Raw genomic sequence first — 20,692 nt, 5'->3', positions numbered from 1 at the left:
AATTGCTGCAAGCTGGAAGAAACAAACTTAACAAGCAGATTAAAAAGGCAGGGGCCAAAGATCAGTAAAAGGACTATTGCAACTAGAGGCCCAAACAGGGGTAAGAACAAGGTTACACTTGGTAACACTCCTCTGACTGCATCCAGATAGAGTCAGTGCTTGGGTATCCCTGTCTGAAGGAATGAAGCCATCTGGCATGGTCATATATTTTCTTGATGTCCTCTTCTACTAGCTCAGTGGTGTTGATGTGGGTACATCATGTCTTACTAATAACTGCAAATACCCCTCTCTGTTCAGCCAGAACAAAGTCCAAAACCAGTCTGTTATCCATCACTACATCAGCTGAGGAACTAACAGACAACGAAAGTTTGGAAAGTGCATTCCCTGTGGACCTACTCAGAGCTGACAAGGTTATCCAAAAGTCTGCGGAGCACTGCTTCATGGTAAGCAAAGCCTTCCCAAGGGGACACCAACCCAATAGCAGCTCCAGTCCCTGCCAAAATGAGGCCAATTGCCCTTTTGCCCCAGGGGTGGGTGATATTATGGAAGATAATACCTAGGTTCCTTTGATTACTCAGTTGGCCTAACATACACTGTCCCGTAAACAGAGCACTGTCCATACAAGGAAAGGCTACAGCTAATCCCAGGAAAGGGAAAGAGGGATTGGGGTTGTTCTGATGAGGCAATGGGTTTATGTCTAGACCACAAAGGAACAGATATCCAGAAGGGGCACATGCCTGACGCACTGTTGTAGAATTAAACCAATTCTCTAGAGAGCCTGCCCAAGAGGGGATCCCGTTACAGCTTGGGGAGGGAGGCCCACCATTATATGAGGGGGCATGAGGGGTGGGGACCCTTCCGTAGGCCTTGGGTTGGGGGGGCCTACATTACGCTCCAGACAATTGGTGTTTTTCCTGCCCAGTAAGTACATATCCCATCTGGGCTTTGTCCTTGTTTTTTAGTCTTTGATTGTATTTGTGGTGAGGGCACCAATGGGTGAGATTTCCACCTGTATATTTGTCAGGGCAGGTGAGAACAATTAAATTGTGGAGTAACAGAAGCTTTGATCAGATTCTGAAGGTTCTCCACTGCAAGTTTTCATGCTGGTTGCATAGGGGCAGTGGCAGCAAGACAAGCTAGTCTTATTGCAATTTAAAATAAGTGTGTGGTTCTCATCAGATATATTGACGCGAGGGGTTAAGGTCTAGGCATGGAAGCTGCGCTAGGGACAGAATACGAACTTTAAGAGTAGGGTTAGAAGGACTCTCAGTAAGGTAAGGTCGTCACTGCTAGGTGTAAAGATTAGCTTGTTTTTAACCCATAGGCATCACTCTGAGGATGGAGATGACAGATCCAGCACTGGGGTAGATTTTATCCCTGAGCTATAATTCTTGAGAGATTTACTACTGCTTTGGATTCCCATTCCCCTGATGTGGATCCCCAAAAGAGGGAGAGAAAAGTTAGGGTGATTGATAACTTCATAATGGCATCAATCAGCGTTTTAATTTCGGAAGTAACCAGATAGCAAATAGCAAAGAAACATCAAAAGAAATCATATAGTAAACGAAAACCCACTAGCAATTATGGAGTCCCAGCCTACCATCACTTATCTTGTTTCTGTCACCCGGAGAGTCCCAAAGGAATCAATGTCAAAGCGAGAGTTTACTTATCAATGCGGTTGTCATTGGCTCAGGGATCACCTCCTAGAAGGGGTATTTGAGGGTTTTGGGTAGGTTCACAGGGATAGCTGGGATATATGTCTTCGGGTTCCTGTAACATATCAGTGGAGGCAGGTTTAATCCTGGACAGACGGACCCAACTCGTGAGTCCCTGGAGCTTAACTGCTGTAGGGGTGCTCAGCAGGACTTGTTAAGGACCCTTCCACTTAGGGAGTAGCTGGGTGCCGGGGGACTCATTCTTTCAGGTCTTTAAAAGCACCCAGTCCCCAGATTTACAATGGAGTGACTGGGGCTGTTATCTGGGAGAGCTGGGTTCTGTTTCCATGTTCTTTTATGGCCATTTGGACCTGGCCCAGGTTTATAATGTATTTAAGATGGGCTTGGTTTCTGGGTCAGTTAGCATGTCCAGGGTGAGGAGTGGCCTTCCATGTGTCATTTCAAAGGGACTCAACTTAATAGCTGTTTTAGGGGTTGCCCTGACCCTTAGGAGAGCTATTGGCAGCAGGCAGTACCACGGTTCTGGTGTTTCCTGACAGAGTTTGCCCACGGTTTTCTTTAGGGTATGACTGGCCTGCTCTGCCTTCCCTGAGGATGGAGGTCTCCAGGATGAATGCAGGTGGTATCTGATTCCTAAGGCCTGTGAGAGCTGCTGGGTAACCCTGGCTTTGAATGAGGATCCACTGTCACTCTGGAGGTGGTGGGGTAACCTGAACCTAGGAGTGATTTCTTTTATTGATAGAAGTGTTCTAGCCACTTTGGTTGCCTTTTCCGTCCTACTGGGGAAGGCCTCTGCCCATGCGGTGAAAGTGTCTTTAAATACTAATAAGTATTTGAAGCCTTGGAAAGAGGGCACCCGACTGAAACCCATTTGCCAGTCCTCTCCTGGGTAAGTTCCACGTCACTGGGCTGGGCTAACAAGAGGGGGAGGGGGTGCGGCTTGAGGCTGCCTCCAGATTATGGGTGGTACAGAGGGCGCAGGCTCCAGTAACCCTTCTGATTGTCCCTGGGAGCCCTTTCCTGTAAAAAGCTGGAAAGCCACAGCAGACATGGCATCCCTCCCCAGATGGAGGAATCATGTGGCCCTTTAATAATTTTCCATTGGTCAGAAAGAGGTACGAGCAATTTTTGATCTATGTGCCACCAGCCATCTATTCCCTTAGTTCCCCCTTGGTCTCGTGACCAGGTCTCTTCGGAAGTTGAGTATCTGGGTACAATGTTAGAAGGGGCAAGAGATGGGATCAATGCCATTTCTGTTGTGGGTATCAGGGCTGCTTTCTTGGCTTCCCGATCTGCCCTGTTGTTCCCTTGGGTAATTTGAGAAATTCCATTTTCGTGTCCGCAGCAGTAAATGACTGCTACTTGTCTGGGTTTTTGAACCGCTTCTGTGAGATGTAGGCTCTCAATCCCATATTTTATAGGGGAATTTTTGGCCTTCAAAAGTCCTCTTTTGGGCTTCCCTGGTGGCGCAGTGGTTGGGAGTCCGCCTGACGATGCAGGGGACGCGGGTTCGTGCCCCAGTCTGGGAGGATCCCACGTGCCAAGAAGAGGCTAGGCCTGTGAGCCATGGCCGCTGAGCCTGCGCGTCTGGAGCCTGTGCTCCGCAAGCGGAGAGGCCACAGCAGTGAGAGGCCCGCGTACCAAAAAAAAAAAAAAAAAGTCCTCTTTCCTTCCAGATAGCTATGTGGGCATGCAGAACAGGTAGGGCATATTTTGAGTCTGTGTATATATTTACAATTTTTCCTTCCCCTAGGGTTAAGACTCAGGTTAGAGCTATCAGTTCAGCCTTCTGGACTGAAGTGTTGGGTGGCAAAGGTTTCACTTCTGTGACACTGTGAGCGCTCATGATAGCATACCCTGCCCTCCTGACCCCGTCCTTAATAAAGCTACTGCTGTCAGTGAACCATTCTTCCTCAGGGTTTTCTATGGCTTGATCTGTTAGATTAAACCTACAGGCATAGACCTGGTCAAGGGTTTCGAGGCAGGAATATATTAGCTCTGGGCTGGCAGCAGGCATCCGTGGAGCTGGGTTGAGGGTGCAGCAAGTTTTGAGGGTTACCTCTGGGGAGTCGAGGAACAAAGGCTGGTACTTAGTAAAGCGGCCTCCAGTTAGCCAATGGTGGCCTTTGATCTCCAGGATCCCTTGTACTTGATGGGAGGTCTGGACTTCCAGTGGCTGTCCAAAGGTAAGCTTGTTAGCTTCTTCCTATAGAGCAGAGGCAGCTACTACCCGAAGGCAGCCAGGCCAACTTCTAGTTGTTGAAAAAATAGCCTATAAGCTGAGGAACTTCTCCAACTTCTGTTATTAGGACCCCCAGGGCTGAACCCTGCTTTTCAGCCACATTCAAGATGAATGGCTTTTTTCAACTGGGAAGACCCAGAGCAGGAGCTTTCGTGAGGGCCTGTTTGATACTATTAAAAGTTTTTTCCTGTTCCCCAGTCCAAAGTAATGGTTCTGTATCTGGGCCTTTAGTAGCTTCACACAGGGGCTTAGCCATTAGCCCAAATCCTGGGATCCAGATTCTGTAAAATCCTGCCATGCCTAAAAAGGTACAGAGATGTTTTTTTTGTCTTTGGAGCACTTAGGCCTAATATAGCTCGTTTTCTGTCTGGAGATAGTTGTCTACTTCCAAGGTTTATAATGTATCCCAGGTATTTAACTTCTTGCTTTGAGATTTGTGCCTTTTTCTGGGGACCTTGTAACCCCGGGTCCCAGGGAAATGAAGAATTTCAGTGGTGTTCTGATCTGAGGCCTCCACGGAGGGACTACATGTTAATATATCACCATCTACATACTGTAGAATAGCCCCTTCTTTTAGGTGTCATCTCCCTTAGTTCCTTTCCTAGGGCCTGGCGAACAAGTGTGGGCTGTCCCGAAGCCCCTGAGGCAGTACTGTCCAGGTGTGTTGCATCTGGCCCAAGTGGGAGTTAGTCCACTAGAAGGCAAACAGATATTGTGATGAGGGATGAACTAGGATGCAAAAGAAGGCATCCTTGAGGTTGAGCACAGTAAACCATTTAGCATCCTCAGGGACTTGGACTAATATGTTACAAGGATTGGCCATAAGGGGTTGTACACGAACCACAGCATCATTTACTGCTCTGAGGTCATGCACTATCCTATGTTCTCCATTTGGCTTAACAACTGGCAGAATAGGGGTGTTACATGGAGACTGGCAGGGTACCAAGAGGCCATGTTTTAAGAAGTTATCTATGAGGACTTGTAACCCTTTTTTTGCTTCCAATCTTATGGGGTACTGTCTCTTGTTAGGGTAAGTGGCTTCTGGCTTAAAGCTTATTTTTACAGGTTGGGTGTTTCTGGCCCTCCCAGGGACTCCTTTGTCCCAAACTGGTTCACTGGTTGGAGAATATGGCTGGGAACAGGCCCTTGCTCTTCTTATTGATCTGCCTTAGTCAGGGTCAAGATAAGGGGCTGCTTGGGGCCTCCTAACCGTCATATGGCCCCAAGGGAGCCCAGAAGGTCTCTCTCCAGTAGTGGCATAGGACACTTAGGGAAAACCAAAAAGGCATGTGAGATCAAACACTGTTCAAATTGCCAAGTGAGAGCCCTAGTGAAGTAATGGGTGCGAGGCTTTCCGTCGACACCACTCACTGTGCAGCTTTTAGAGGAAAGGGGTCCAGCGTGAGAATCAGGCCAGAGTATGTGGCTCTGACATCAATTTAAAAATTGATCTTCTTACCTGCCACATCAAGAACGACCCAGGGCTCCTTGATGGAGACAGACATCTCATGGGGGAGAGCTGCTAGAATCCCAGGGCCACCTCAGTTGCCCAGCACGGCCATCTCAGGAGTGGGGGACCCTCTTCCCTGTCGGGACCAAAGGCAGTCCCATCTCCAATGACCAGTCTGCTTGCAGACTGGGCATGGCCTGGGGGGCTCCTCTGGCATTCACGGGCCCAGGGGCCGGTTGACTTGCATTTGAAGCAGTCCCCTTGTTGGTCTTACCTCCAGACTGATGGTTGAACCTTCTTCTTGGCCCCTTTGGGTTGCCCTGAAGTTGCAAGGTAATTTCAGCTTCAGCGGTGTGTCTGACAGCAAGGGCTATCAGTTTACCTTGCTTGAGCCTTGGCCTGCCTCAACTCACGCCAAGTTCTTTCCTCCTCCTCAGTTTGATCTCGATTATTAAATACCCCAAAGGCTACCTCTAGGAGTTTGGGCATAAGGGTTTGTGGGCCTAATTGTAACTTTTGGAGTTTTCACCTAATATCAGGGGCAGACTGTGTGATAAAATGTTGTCCTAGCAGGGACTGACCCTCGGGAATGGAGGGGTCTATGTTAGTAAATTTTCTAAAACCCTCCACAAGCCGTCCCTGAAAGAAGGCTGGGTTTTCTTCTTTCTCTTGGTTCACTTCCATGACCTTATCATAGTTGACTGGTTTTCTAATGCATTTTCTCATTCCTTCTAACAGGCATTGAACCACGTGGTTCCTGGCCCTCGTTCCCGCCAGGGACTTATAATCCCAAGGGGGATCCTGATTTGGGACTGCATCCCCACCCATATCATAAATGTTGGGTTGGTCCCTGGAGAGCTGGTCAGCATGCCCCTGGGCTGCTGTCCAAATCCTTTGCTTCTTTCTCCTCATGGGTACAGCAGGTAGATAGTACTATTTGGACATCCTTCCAGGTTAAATCAAAGGCCAGGGTTAGGGCCTGAAATCCTTCAATAAATCTACTAGGGTCTTTAGAAAATTGGTCCAGGCTTTGTTTGCACTGGGCTAAATCGGTTAGGAAGAAGGGCACGTGTACTCTGATTGTGCCTTCGCCATTTGCCACTTGCCCAAGAGGGCATATTCTCCCTGATCCTCGGTGATAGGAAGTCCCACTACGGGTTACCCCTGTGGGACTAGCTTTTTCATCCTGGGGTACCAGTGTATATAGAGGGTATGCATAGGAAGGCGAGGTTTGGGATTGGCCAGGGGGATCCCGAGAAGCAGGGGTACTTGTAGGAGTCGGAGAGGCTCGGTTTCTCTCCTGAGAGTTTGGGGGAGTTAAATGAGGACCGTCTAGAATGTCAAGAGAATTCTCTGATTCTCCAGGCCTCTGATTACCAGAGCCGCATAGAGCAGGATTCTGGTAAAGGGACATGAAGGCCTGGACATAGGGAAACTCAGTCCATTTTCCCAACCTACGGCAATAAAGATGCAGTTGCAAGATGGTTTTATAATTTAGAGACCCATTTTGGGGCCATGTTTCTCCATCCCCCAACATATAAAGGCCAGGCAGTCTTATAGTAAAACTTAAGCTTTTTTTTTCTTAGCCCGTCTAATTTTAAAAGCTTCCAGTTCTTAAGGACACATCCCAGAGGTGTTTCTTCTGGCTTAGAAGGGGATCCTCCCATGTTGAGCAACCTGCAACCAAGGACGAAGAGGCTCACCTAGGAATGGAATCCGGTGTCCTGGAAACATTTACCAGGAGGCTTTAATTTGGAAGGGGTTCCGAGTGTCCCCTAGATCCCCATCGACCCTGAATCAGACGTCTCTGGTTGAACTTAGTTCCTTGCGCAGAGAAAAATGTTGCAGTTGCCAGGGATTCCTTGGGGAGGATATTTTGATTATATAGTCATTGTCCTATGACTATATAAGAGATTATTTTTCTTACACTGGGGTGTATCCCCCGGGAACAGGAGTCTAAAAGATTCAGAACATGGCTGCATGGACTCAAACAGCCCAAAAGGCTGGTGTGGAAGAGCACATGGGCAAACTCCCAGAGTGAGCTGCACCCAATAGGGGTGGCTTAGATCATTTGCATGGGGGCAGTCTTCCAGGTTGTCTCTGGCCAATCATCTTGCTTTTGCCCATATCTGTCCTGACTCAGGGTCCTTCTTGGGGCATCACACGCATCTCTCAGTCTAGATGGATTCCAGTGCAAAGGTTTCTGGGAGGTTGGCAGGACATATCATGGGCTGGCATCTCCTCCTTCCTTTGGCCCCTCCCCTAGAGTTATGTTGTCCCGAATTCCTTAGGGGATGACTGAGGACTTTCTCTGCACATGTGTCAGGCTGAGAAATCCCCTTGACCACAGGATGAGGAAATTGTGGTCTCAGGGCCCAATGCTCCTCCTGCCATCTTATCTCAAAGTGTCAGCAGGAGACTGGCTGCAGCTGCTCAGCCTGGAGCCCATCTATCTCCTACCTCACTATTACAGAAGGATTCATTACTTTGCCAAGAGGTTTACTAAAGACAGTTATTTCCTCATAACAATTTCCTGACGGGGGAAAAAAATCTATCATCATTTAACCATTAAATTAGATAGGTAAGAGGGGCTGACCTAATTTAAATGCACCATGCATATAGAAAACAAATAGGATCAGAGTTTAAGAAACATGTTAGCTCAGTGAAGAGAAAAAATGTGAATACTGATAAACAAATGGCAGAATTAAATGAAAGGAAGAAAATGAAAATAAAAGGTAATACTTTGGAGTCTTAATTTACCCTCCATCTCAGTGCTCAGTAAGAGGTAAATTTCTATTTGCCCAAGATCTGCAGAGAGCATTCTGACTCTGAATGGTTCCCTGCTACCACAACTCTTCTTGGAGGATTGAAAATGGGTACAAAATCTTTCCAGATTTGCTTTTAGAAAAACCACTGTCACATTCAATATCAAAATCTTTGGATGGTCTTGGATGTTAGCCTAAGGGGTCTGGCCTTTAGTCCACAGGAAAGGAACACCATGACCCAGGGATGTGCTTTCAGATGATAAATCTGAAAATCAGGGAGTCCTGAGGAACAAGGATGTCTGTTAGGAGAGTGTAACAGTCTGAGCTAAAAAGTAATAAAAACCTCAGTTAGCAGAATTAACATGAAAGATAGTGAGAAGAAATTATGTACATAAGATATCATAAGAAGACAATATAATCACAATGTCAGGGAAAAAAAAAAAAGGAGAGGGTTAGGGGGAAACGCCATAGAGATTGAGAATACTATGGACTGAAGAGGACCAAACATTAGGTAAGTAAATAAGGATCTGACTGTGGATACTCTAACCTAAAATAAACAGCCTTCTTCAAGAGGAAGTTTTACCTTTAGGACAGAAAGAAAGTGAAGTATGATGTGTATTCACTTTGGAGAGATCCCTAGAGCAGGCAGAACACCCAGAGTATATTCATTACATTCTTGCTTTAATCTGAATACAGGACAGCCAAGCCAAGAGTGAACTCTACATTTAACTTCATCCTAAAGGACCCCAAGTGTTACCATAGGGTTTCCTTACCTAGGGTCAATCTTCTTTTTACCCCTTTCTGAAAAGAAAAACACTAATGATATTCTTTAAACCCTATTCTCCTACATTTGTTTTCTGTTTATATTGGTAGGACAAACATTATTTCCATCTACTCTGACTTAAAAACACATTTCATAACATGAAAGTTATAAGCTTTTCACTGAGGAAACAAATCAGAAAATAAGGCTCAGGGAAGCTTTCTTAGCATACATATAAAATGCCTCCAAGCAAAATAAATAGGGGGAGGAGCTAGTGACAGTTTCTTCATCAGTGAAATGAAAATAATATGTAGCTTACTGAGCAGTTATAAGGATCAAACTAGATCACTTATATGAAGCACCTACGATAGTCCTTGGCACATGCTATGGGCTCAAAAAGTATTTATTATTAAGATGACTTTTTTAATTCCTTAATACTCAAGTTAGTCATATAACTAGTGAACTAGACAGAATTCAGATAAAAGACTCATTTGTTTTTGTTGTTTGTCAATTATTAAGTGTATGTCCCCTTCAAGTAACAGTATGGAGTATAAAAATATTAGAAGAATTAGTTTCTACCTTCCTCAGTCACTGATTATATAACATCACACTTGACTTGAACCAAAGCTAAGCAGAATTTGAAATATGTTAAATATACATTAGAAGGAAATAACTATAAAAAATAAAAAACATTTTTTAGAAAGAAGAAAATAGTTACTAAAATATATCAACCATGAAATTCTCACCTTGTCTTCTGGACAAGAAACTGCTTCAGATCCTGAAGGATGTTTCCTGTTTTTCGTCCAACTTCTAAATACAAGTTTGGTCGATCAAAACCAGTACAGGTAATGTGAGGATCCGTCAGTTTTAAGCAACGTACAATGTCTTCTCGGATTGAAGAACTTGCAGTAGCAGTCAGTGCAACAATTGGAACCTGAAATAAGTAAAAGTGATTTTTAACCAAGGGAGGAGCTCAATAATTCCCAACATCTACTGCCTCTTAGAAAGAGACTGGAAGACAATTACAGGAGGAACAGAGGAACAGGGTTAAAAATGCAACTTTAAAATTATTCTCTTTCAAAGAAGAGAAGAACACTTCTTTCATACTTGTTTCTCAGCCTTCTGAGAAATCATTCAAATAAAACACTAAATTCATAAGATTTCTAAATGCAATCTACCTTATTAAATTAAGTCCATTGATTAACTATCTACCTCTCCATTTATTATTTTTACATTTATATTAGTGCTGGTACAAATGAGGGGTATGTTATGTCTTATTTTTCATTAATCTATCATTCACAAGTTATAAACCCTTCATTCACTGAAAATCTACCTATACAAAGCCCAAGTCTTTTTTGTCTCCTATATTAAATATATTGGTCGATGGCTTTTCAGATCCATTGTAAAAGAAAAGCTCTCAGTGATCTGGATAACCTCTCACCAGTTTTAGTGGGTTAACCATGGCATAATATGTAAAAGAAAAAAGGAGAGAATGAAACATCTATTATTAACTGATTCCTTGAGCAACCGAGTCATGTTCTATTTTCAATCTAGCGAAGACTTCTTGACTGCCTTAGCAGCCAAAGCAGGAGGCACAGCAGGTACCAGGAAAAACATGAGTGTGTGATCTTTCAGAAATTCTAAAGTGGGGTAACAACACACCTCCCATGAAACTAGATTTAATATTTCTGTCACTATTATCATAGGGAGTTCTAATCAACTATGCTATTATTTCATAATCAGAAAAATTGTTCCTATATCATTAGCTGCTCGATTTCCAAGATTACAACTTTCTTAATACTCTTTTTAGCTTATTACAAATGCAGTAAATAATATCCTCATAACATAGCTCTTCAGGTACATCTACCTCACAAATCAGTTTAAGCAATTATCGTACATACATGAAAATTTAAGTGCAATTTGTAAAAAAGCAATTACAGAATTTGAAAAACAAGATACAATTTATTAAAAACTATTTTTACAATCAATATAGCTTTGCTGAATTAAAAATTATCTCAAAGCTCATGTAAAAAAAATCAATTAAGTTTGGGAGTAATTTTTAAATGGGAAAAAATTATATCAAAATCAATGTGACCAGGTAATTGGCATTTTTGTATTCTCTATCCTTAAATTCTGTGAAATTATTTTTAAAATAACCCAAATTAACTTAATTGATTTTTGGCTTACAATCAGACTGTTCTCTGAATTTAGAGAGTGTCTGCCTAACAACTTATATATGAATATGCCAATTGATAAAGAAGTTAGTTTCTCTAATCGAGGCTTAATATATATGTATATAGCTGCTTTATGTCTTTATAGCAAACAAAAATATCTATAGCAAATATATGGCTGAGAATAAGGAAAGTTTAAACACTGAAGTTCTTAGGACATGCATATTCTCACCCTCATAACAACAAAGACTTCCATCAATGTAAGTGCGTTACTCAAACAATTTACAAATGCACTAAAAAATGCTTGTTGTTTAACTGCATATACACATAAAGAAAGAAGTTTTCAGGATAGAGACTATAAGAAAAGAGGGCCTGGTTTGTTTCTAAGCAATATAATGTATGAGTGGATGAGCAATGCTTTTGTGAAAAGAAGGAAATAAGCACAAACCATAACACAGTTTGAACTAGTAGAAAAAAGCAGCACAGTGGTGTAAAAATCTCGTTTAGAATCAATTGTCTGAGTTCAAAGCCTGCCTTTGCCATTAACTAGATGTGAGATTTTGAGCTGTTTATTTTTTTTACACATATATATTTTTTTGGCCACACCGCACGGCTTGCAGGATCTTAGTTCCCTGACCAGGAATCGAACCCGTGTCCCCTTTGGTGGAAGCGCAGAGTCCTAACCAGTGGACTGCCAGGGAAGTCCCTTGAGCTGTTTATTTCACTCTCTGAACTTTGGTATCCTCATCTATAAGATGGTTGTAATAACAGCAGCAACCTCATAAAGTCACTGTGAAGACCAAATGGGATAAAAGGTCTAGTGCGCTGAACACAAAGGTCTAGTGTCTAGTAAGCACTCAAGATGTGTCAGCTATCACTGATATTACTGCAACAACTGAAAAGAACTCTACAAAAGAACTGCAGAGACATGGCCACTACTCCCAGACTTGCCACTGACTTTGGAAAGGGCTAACTTCTCTTGGCCTCAGTTTTTTCATCAACATATGAGATGGAGATGTTAACCTCTCTTCTAACTTAAAAATTCTCACTTTGCCACTAGAAACTCCTTATTCTAGTGACCTACTAACAGGAAAAATCAATATAAATTCCCTCCTTTGCCAACGTTCTAGAAAGTCACAGTTAAGAATGTTGCTTCCACGACTTAGAAAAATAGAATAAAGTAATGGAATGTATTAAACTTAATGGAACAATATTTACTTTCACTTCAGAAATGAACAGAATATTCTCCCTTAGAATCTTTGGTGCTTAAAAGTTATAAACTACAGGGCTTCCCTGGTGGCACAGTGGTTGAGAGTCCGTCTGCCGATGCGGGGGATGCGGGTTTGTGCCCCGGTCCGGGAGGATCCCACGTGCCGCGGAGCGGCTGGGCCCATGAGCCATGGCCGCTGGGTCTGCGCGTCCAGAGCCTGTGCTCCACAGCGGGAGAGGCCACAGCGGTGAGAGGCCCGCGTACCGCAAAAAAAAAAAGTTATAAACTACAGTGAAGTGTAAAAATAACACACAGGCTGGTTAGGAGAAAGGTGTCCATACAGCCTGGTTTGCTGGGATACTCTCAGTTTATCCTGTCATCACAGCATAGTTATTAATAGCTTGCACCTTTTCATTTTCAAAAGCAAACTGGTGTGGGTGATAAATTACCCTGTCACTCAGTTATATCAAGTTCTTAACTCATGAAACTTGTTCTTTCAGTTGGCAAATCTTGGTTTCTTTGGTAATAAGTACCAAGTTTTGTTAAAACAAGCAACAAAATGTAAATTAATCTTGTGACTATAAATTTAGGAATGCCTTAGACATACACTTCAATGGTGTCACATCTACGAATTCCAAGAACTATATCTGCTTCTAATATAGTTAGAAGTTAATCTATGTACTCTAATCTATGTATAGTTAATCTATGTACTCTATAATATCATGCTTCATTCATTCATTCACTAACTCCAGATAGTTCCTGAGTGTCTACTATGTGCTGATCTTTGTGAAAGGGCTGGGGAGAAAGTAATGGGAAGATCCAACATGTCTCATGTTTCTCACAGTTCCTCTTATTTGAATTTCAGAATTTTGAGGCTGATGTAAAGCTTTCTACCTGGCTGCTCTTTCTTGGGACTCATTTTGTCAGATTCTCTCCAAATGGGAATCTTTATGCACAATGAGTTAATGATTTTTTGCTATTTTTGAACTTACTGAAATAATATGGTGTGAAGCACTGTGGGTTTATGCCAGTTGTCCCAGGGTGATTGTGATTAGAAGAAAAAAAGCACGGAGAACAGTGAGGAAAATGAGAGTCCTACAACCACCAGGTGGCATTTCTCATCACTTAGCTAATAAAGAGAATTCATGGAAACACTAGGGGAAAAAGGTTTTCTCAGCCGTTGCTTGACGAACAACCTGTGCTACAGTGAATCATCCCAAGAAATGAAAAGAATCGAATGGAGTCCGCAGCCTGACATAATAAAAGACTTAATTCAACACTAAAAAGTGTTTCAGAACTGCATAAAACATTTAAAACTCCTCTAACACAATCCTTCTAGAATCAAACGCCCAGGAAAGGATTCAAGAAAGCAATCTTCCTAGTTTCTAAAAGCTTACTTTAAACCGTTCTAAATTAATAGAAAGCAGTCCTCAAGGAACCTGAGCCTAGTGACTTTCGCCATGCAAATATCTTCTTTCTCTATACAGGTACTATTAATCTTTCTATATTATTCATACTGCTCCATACACCATTTATTGTTTGGTACTATTGTTTCTACTTTTATAGGTAAATATGAATCTAAACTCCTTTACTGGACTATGTGCTACTTTAGGGCAGAAACTATTTTAAACTTCTTTTAAGTCATTTGCTTTAGAAACCAGCATAGTGTCCTACTGTGGAGCACTGCCCGGCCCTACCACTCACTGCCTGTGTGGGAAAGTTACTTCTCACATTCTCAGCTTTCTCATCGAAATTCATTTATTCATTTACCCCATTACTTATGGAACACTCACTATATGCCAGGTACTGTTGTAGATTTTATAAACCAAATCAGCAAAGAATATTCTAGTGGGGACCCACAGGCAATAGACAAAGTGTATTCTTAATACGTTAAGTTAAACAGTGATAAGTGCTATTTTAAAAACAGGAAAGGAATATGAGGAAAGCTGAGAGCTGGGGGAGAGAGGTTAATTTGAAATTTTGAATATGGTGGCCCAGGAGGCTAAAAAAAAAGCTAATATTTCAGCAGACTTGAGAAAAGTGAGGGATACACCATGTGAACTACCCAGGGGAAAATTATTCAGGGAGAGCGAAGAGTGGGAACAAAGCCCTAAAGTAGGAGCACGGTTGGCACCTTTGAAGAATATCAATGAAAACAAACAGTACGGCTAGAAGCCAGTGAATGAGGAGACAAGTAGCAAAGGATGAGGTCAAAGAGAAAATAAAGGCCAGATCATTTAAGATATGTAGTGTCTGTCTTTATTTAGAGTGAAATGGTCTGCAACTGGAGGGTTCTGAGCAGGAGACATGATCTGTCTGACTTAACATTTTTGAAATATCACTCTGGATGCTGTATTGAAATAGACTAAGGAGGGTAAGAGTGAAAACAGACCAACCAGGAGACTGCTGTAATAGCCAGGTGAAAGGAGACGGTGGCTTGTACCAGGGTGGTAGCAGAGATCAAGAGAGAAGTGATCAGATTCTGTACATATTCTGAAGACCTCATGAGATTTCTTTACTGTTTAAATGTGGGGTAGACTGTAAGAGAAAAAGAAGGGTGGAAGAAAATTCCAAAAATCTTGGCCTGAGCACCAGAAGGATGCAGCTGCTACTAAATGAGATGGGGGAGATTGAGGGAAGAGCTGTTCTGGGGTGGAGAGAATATTAGGAAGTTAAGAATAGGTTACATTCCAGATGCCTGTCAGGCATCGAAGTAGAGAGATGTTGAATAGGCAGCTAACGTTTATGTAAGTGTGTGTGTGTGTGTGTATACATATATTAATCCATAAAACGATTAAAATAAAAAATAGTAATAATAACAGCAAATGCTAAAAAGGAGGGAGAGAAACTGAACCACTCATACATTGCTGGTATCAATTCAGGGTGAGGATATAAATTTGGGAGTTGTCAGCATATAGATTTTAGTTAAAACCATATGTTGGTTGAAATGACCAAGGAAGTAAGTACAGAGAGGAAACAGAACAGGTCCAAAGACTAAGGTTTTAGGCATGCCAACGTTAAAAGGGCAGGGAGATGAAAAGAAATAAGCAGAGGAAACTGAGAAAGAAGAGATAATAAGGAAGGAAGAGAACCAGGGAGTGTGCTATCCTACTGGTATGAGAAGAACTGTTTCAAGAGGAAGGTAATGAAACTAGTGGGCAGTGGGGAGGGGCGACACAGGGGTAGGGGAGTGGGAGGTACAAACTACTGGGTGTTAAGACAGGCTCAAGGATGTATTGTACAACACAGGGAATAGAGCCAATATTTTGTAATAACTGTAAATAGAATGTAACCTTTAAAAATTATATTAAAAAAATTTTTTTAAAAGAAGAAAGTAATGAAGATATTTATGTTGCTGGATTGTTATGAGGGTTAACCAAGATAAAAACACTGACCCGGGCTTCCCTGGTGGCGCAGTGGTTAAGAGTCCGCCTGCCGATGCAGGGGACACGGGTTCGTGCCCCGGTCCAGGAAGATCCCACATACCGTGGAGTGGCTGGGCCCGTGAGCCATGGCCGCTGAGCCGGCGCATCCGGAGCCTGTGCTCCGCAACAGGAGAGGCCACAACAGTGAGAGGCCCACGTACCGCAGAAAAAAACAAAACAAAACACTGACCCAAGGCCAGTCCCATAGTTGGAGCTCAATTCACATTACTTTGATTCTCTTCCAATATATCCTTGCTAAGTGTTACAAAGTTTTTTGTTCTTTTGTTTGGTTTTATTGTAATGTCTGCTCCAATCAAATATTTATGAGAAGAGCTAAGAAAAAAGAAACTATATTTAAGATAGCTCTCAATAAGCACGCTTAATAAGAAATGAGGTTGAACTAGATAATCTATCAAAAGAATAACAAATAATTTCTAACACTTTTTTTTTTCGGTTTCCTCACATAAGCCAGTTCCAATAGGTGACGAACCATAAAATTCAATTTATTTAACATTGTTGAAATAACAAAATTATACAAATGGAGACCAGATTAGTGGTCACCAGGGGTTAGGGTTAGGGGTGATGGGAATGGTGGGTATGCCTGTAAAAGGACAGCTCCAGGGAGCCTATGGTAATGGAGTAGTTCTGTATCTTTATTGCAATGGAAGTTATACAAACATACATATGAGATAAAACTGTATAGGAAAATATACATACATACCCATACACACTTATAAAACTAGTGAACTAAGAATAAACTGTAGCAATGTCATATACCTACTTGATACTATACTACAGTTATTCAAGATATTACCACTGGGGAAACAGTACATAGGACATCCCTGTACATTTTTTTTTACAATTGCCTGTGAATCCATAATTTTTAAAAATAAAAAATAAAATGGTTGCCAATATTTTAAGTTTTTAAGCTCTTCGTATAAAATATGCCATTCATATAGAACACTCATGTAAAACTTTCCTGTTCTTTATAATTAGGAAACAAAGTGTGAGAACCAGAAAAAGTTTGCCAAGTCCTGCTCTATAGTATTCCTCAATAAATTACATGCCAAGCTTAGAAGGAAGTCAAGGTTAGAATTTTTTAAAAAAATCTTTCCCCTGCTTACATCATCCATTTGCCCTTTCATAGAGGAATCTTCAGCTTTTTGGCCATTCCCCAATCCTGGACTCTCCCTTGGTAAGAAAGTCATTTCAAGACATTGCACTTGGCAAAGCTTACCGATGGGAGTACTTCCTTTATGGAGCCCAAAGTTCTGAATGAACTTCTAAAATCATGTCCCCACTCAGAAATACAGTGAGCCTCATCCACAGCAATAAGTGTGATCCCTATAAAAAAAGAAAACTATGTAAACGGAGAAAATAGAGTTCAAAAAAAGTAATAAACGCATCTAAATCGTTACCACCATCTTCATTAGAATATATAAATATTACAGAAAGTAGTATAAATAATTCAAATCAAAGTATTTGGTTCATATAAAAATATAAGCATAAATAACATCAGATAACACCAAAAATCATTATTGAAAATAGGCAAAGGGAGATATATGGATAAAAGGCATATGGATAAAAGAGAGAAATATATATTTTTCAAACAACGTATTTATTGAATTTTAACTTTCATCATTATTTCTCAGAGAAATTACTTACTATTACTTTGTCCTCCAAGCTATCACTCATTTGCAACGATAATGCCCTAAAAAAAAAGAGCTGTTCTCTTTCTCTTTGGTAATACTTTCAATTTTATCTCATGGATTAGCTATCAAAAGAGATAGAGAGGCTTCCCTGGTGGCTCAGTAGTTAAGAAGCCTCCTGACAACACAGAGGACACGGGTTCAAGCCCTGGTCTGGGAAGATCCCATATTCCGTGGAGCAACTAAGCCTGTACACCACAACTACTGAGCCTGCACTCTAGAGCCTGTGAGCCACAACTACAACTACTGAGCCCGTGTGCCACAACTACTGAAGCCCGCGCACCTAGAGCCCGTGCTCCGCAACAAGAAGCCACTGCAATGAGAAGCCCGCGAACCGCAACAAAGAGTAGCCCCCGCTCACCACAACTAGAGAAAGCCCGTGCGCAGCAACGAAGACCCAACGCAGCCAAAAATAAATAAATACAGTAAAAACAACCAAAAAAAGAGAGATAGAAAGACTCAGCGTATTTCATACTAAGATTAAATGCATCACTGTCCGTGACTGATCACATATTACACTGCAGAGTTCCTCTGTAATGCCAGTTCTGGAAGACGGATGACATCCACGTTTTCTAATATAAAATGGTAAGGGAAGAACTAAATCTCATTATGTACAAAGTAGGTAAGAAGGAATGTACTTTGTTCTCTTCCCGAGCAACGCCTCTACTCTGCCCTCACACCACACACCCACACTGAAACAGAATCAACAGTGTGTAGTAACGCATTTCAGAAAAGGGCTTTATTTTATAATCATTCACTAAAACGTCTTCAGATATTTCAAAGTAGTGACAGCAGTGCTTTTGCCCTCGATCACCAAATTAATACTTAAGACAAAAATAATATTTCCCTTCAATGGGGATGATCACTACTTGATGCTTATCTGAGAATTTATAATGTTTTGCCACTAGTGAGATGATTAAAAACATGTGCTCTAGAGTCAGACTACCTAGATGCATAACCTGGCTTACTATTTATATTACCTTAAGCATGTTACTTAAGCTTTCAAGTGTCAGTTTCCCACAAGCATAAGGTAGGTAATAAAAGTACCTAACATTTTTTAGTTATTCTGAAGATTAAATTAGATCATTCATGTAAAATGCTAAGATAGGGGCTGGCATAAAAGACAGCTCAATAAAAAAAAATAAGCTATTATTATTATAGTTATTAAATTCCCACTATGTTCCAAACACTCTTCTAGGTATAAAATGATTAGTAAAATGCAATCCATGATTTTGAGGAGCTCATAATTCTAAAAGAGGAGGCAGACAGACAAGCAAATAATTACAATTGAGATTACCAAGTACAATGAGTTGGAGAAGAAAAAGAAATAAAGAAAGAAAAAAAAGAAACCTACTAAATATGAACAAATACAGGTTGATCACATCAAATTTCTATTTCCTGAGCGGCTGGGACAAATTCAATGTTACCACTATACTTATTTGGGTTTAGAAACTACATGACCCAGATTTTAAATTAAATAAATTAAAACTAAGATGACAGCTCCTCCTTTATTTTAAAACCTTCCTTATAATTATAGGTTTGACTAGCTAATTTAAGAAGAATTTTTATTTATTTATCTATTTTTATTATTTTATGTATTTATTTATTTTTGGCTGCATTGGGTCTTCGTTGCTGCATGTGGGCTTTCTCTAGTTGCAGCGAGCGGGGGCTACTCTTAGTTGTGGTGCGCCAGCTTCTCACTGCGGTGGCTTCTCCTGTTGTGGAGCACGGGCTGTAGGCATGCGGGCTTCAGTAGTTGTGGCACGTGCACTCAGAGTTGTGGCTCGCGGGCTCTAGAGTGCAGGCTCAGTAGTTGTGGCACATGGGCTTAGTTGCTCTGTGGCATGTGGAATCTTCCCGGACCAGGACTCGAACTTGTGTCCCCTGCATTGGCAGGCGGATTCTTAACCACTGCGCAACCAGGGAAGTCCAACTAACTAGCTTTTAATCGAGTTAAACTTTGCCATTCACAAGCAGCTGAGGCAAGCTTCTGCCAACTTCCACATTAAACGTGCAAGTCCAAGTGTCTGCCCAGGTCCAGGACATGTTTCATTTTGGCACACCTGTCATTCAAGCCTACTTCCAAAGTTACAAGACAATTACTGGTGTGTTTGCTTTTAAGGTGTCTCTATGTAAAATTCTGTTTGCTGCTTCTGTTATAAACCCATATCACTTAAATAATAACACATCATAAAAATCATAAATCTGAATAGCTAAATGTCAAACTACTGTACAAATAAAATTCTGAGTATATTCCCTGCTGCAAGCATTTTACAAATTCCTGCAAATAAAAGTTAAATAAAAGTATTTCAGAAAGAATTTATTCTATTTTGTTCAACATTGACAGTCAACCAAAAAGAGCATTTTCATCCATTTTATGCAGAGTACGCAGCTCTAATAACTGCAGTGTTCATAATTTAATCCTTTAGAAAAAAATTAAAATAGAGAAATAGAACTACCCGTCAAAAGGATCTAAGTAAATACTGGATTAACTCCACCACAGAAACAAAACAAATACTAAAATGGAGCAAAACATATTCAGACCACTATGGACATAGACCCTAACTTTTGCAGTAAAACCATGGAATTTATATATCTAGGGTTGTTGGGTTTAATCTAAAGTGAAATATTCATAAGAACTTCATACAACCTAATAGGACACACATCAAATTTGTTTTCCATTTAAGGCAAAAATATAACATGGCAACAGGGGAGTTTAACAGCTGATGGATGCAATTTTTGATAATATATTTAATCAAATGCTAATTTCTGTCCTCATTCTTTTGTTGATATTTAACACATATTAAAAGGTATTTGTTTTCACTATATTGTTAGAACAACTGTTAAATGCTTTCCTAGAGTTATATGCAAGTAACCATTAAATGAGACACTGCAGTGTTAAAAAACTACCTGTTAGGAATTATTTTAATAGGTAATTATAAAATGAGATCATATTACATTAGAAAGCAAAGATTGTTTGGTTCAGCTGAATGTTTGAAATATGCGCAATTACAATAGAAGCCATGACTGCAACTCTTGGATAGCTGAGCCTAACCATCAAGAAGCAAAAAACCAGGCTTCCCTGGTGGCGCAGTGGCTGAGAGTCCGCCTGCCGATGCAGAGGATGCAGGTTCGTGCCCCGGTCCGGGAAGATCCCACATGCCGCGGAGCGGCTAGGCCCGTGAGCCATGGCTGCTGAGCCTGCGCGTCCGGAGCCTGTGCTCCGCAACGGGAGAAGCCACAACAGTGAGAGGCCCGCATAATGCAAAAAAAAAAAAAAAAAA

General features: G+C 41.4%; 1 protein-coding gene across 5 annotated transcripts in view; it reads right to left on the bottom strand.

The window, feature by feature from the left end:
* WRN (WRN RecQ like helicase) overlaps positions 1-20,692 on the bottom strand; it is a 129,520-nt gene that overhangs the window by 47,897 nt on the left and 60,931 nt on the right. For all 5 annotated transcript variants that reach the window (XM_027122784.1, XM_027122780.1, XM_027122783.1 and 2 more), the window contains 2 exons: positions 16,937-17,043; positions 9,640-9,827 (listed from right to left, as the gene is read on the bottom strand). In XM_027122784.1, coding sequence (XP_026978585.1) covers positions 9,640-9,827; positions 16,937-17,043 — 295 coding nt within the window. The remainder of the gene's footprint in view (positions 1-9,639; positions 9,828-16,936; positions 17,044-20,692) is intronic.

The sequence above is a fragment of the Aethalodelphis obliquidens genome, unplaced genomic scaffold, assembly GCF_003676395.1.
Source record: "Aethalodelphis obliquidens isolate GAN/ISIS:26980383/991018 unplaced genomic scaffold, ASM367639v1 scaffold25, whole genome shotgun sequence".
Classification (NCBI taxonomy): domain Eukaryota; kingdom Metazoa; phylum Chordata; class Mammalia; order Artiodactyla; family Delphinidae; genus Aethalodelphis; species Aethalodelphis obliquidens.
The sequence above is the reverse complement of the archived record's forward strand: the minus strand, read 5'-3'. Positions and strand labels throughout refer to the sequence as shown.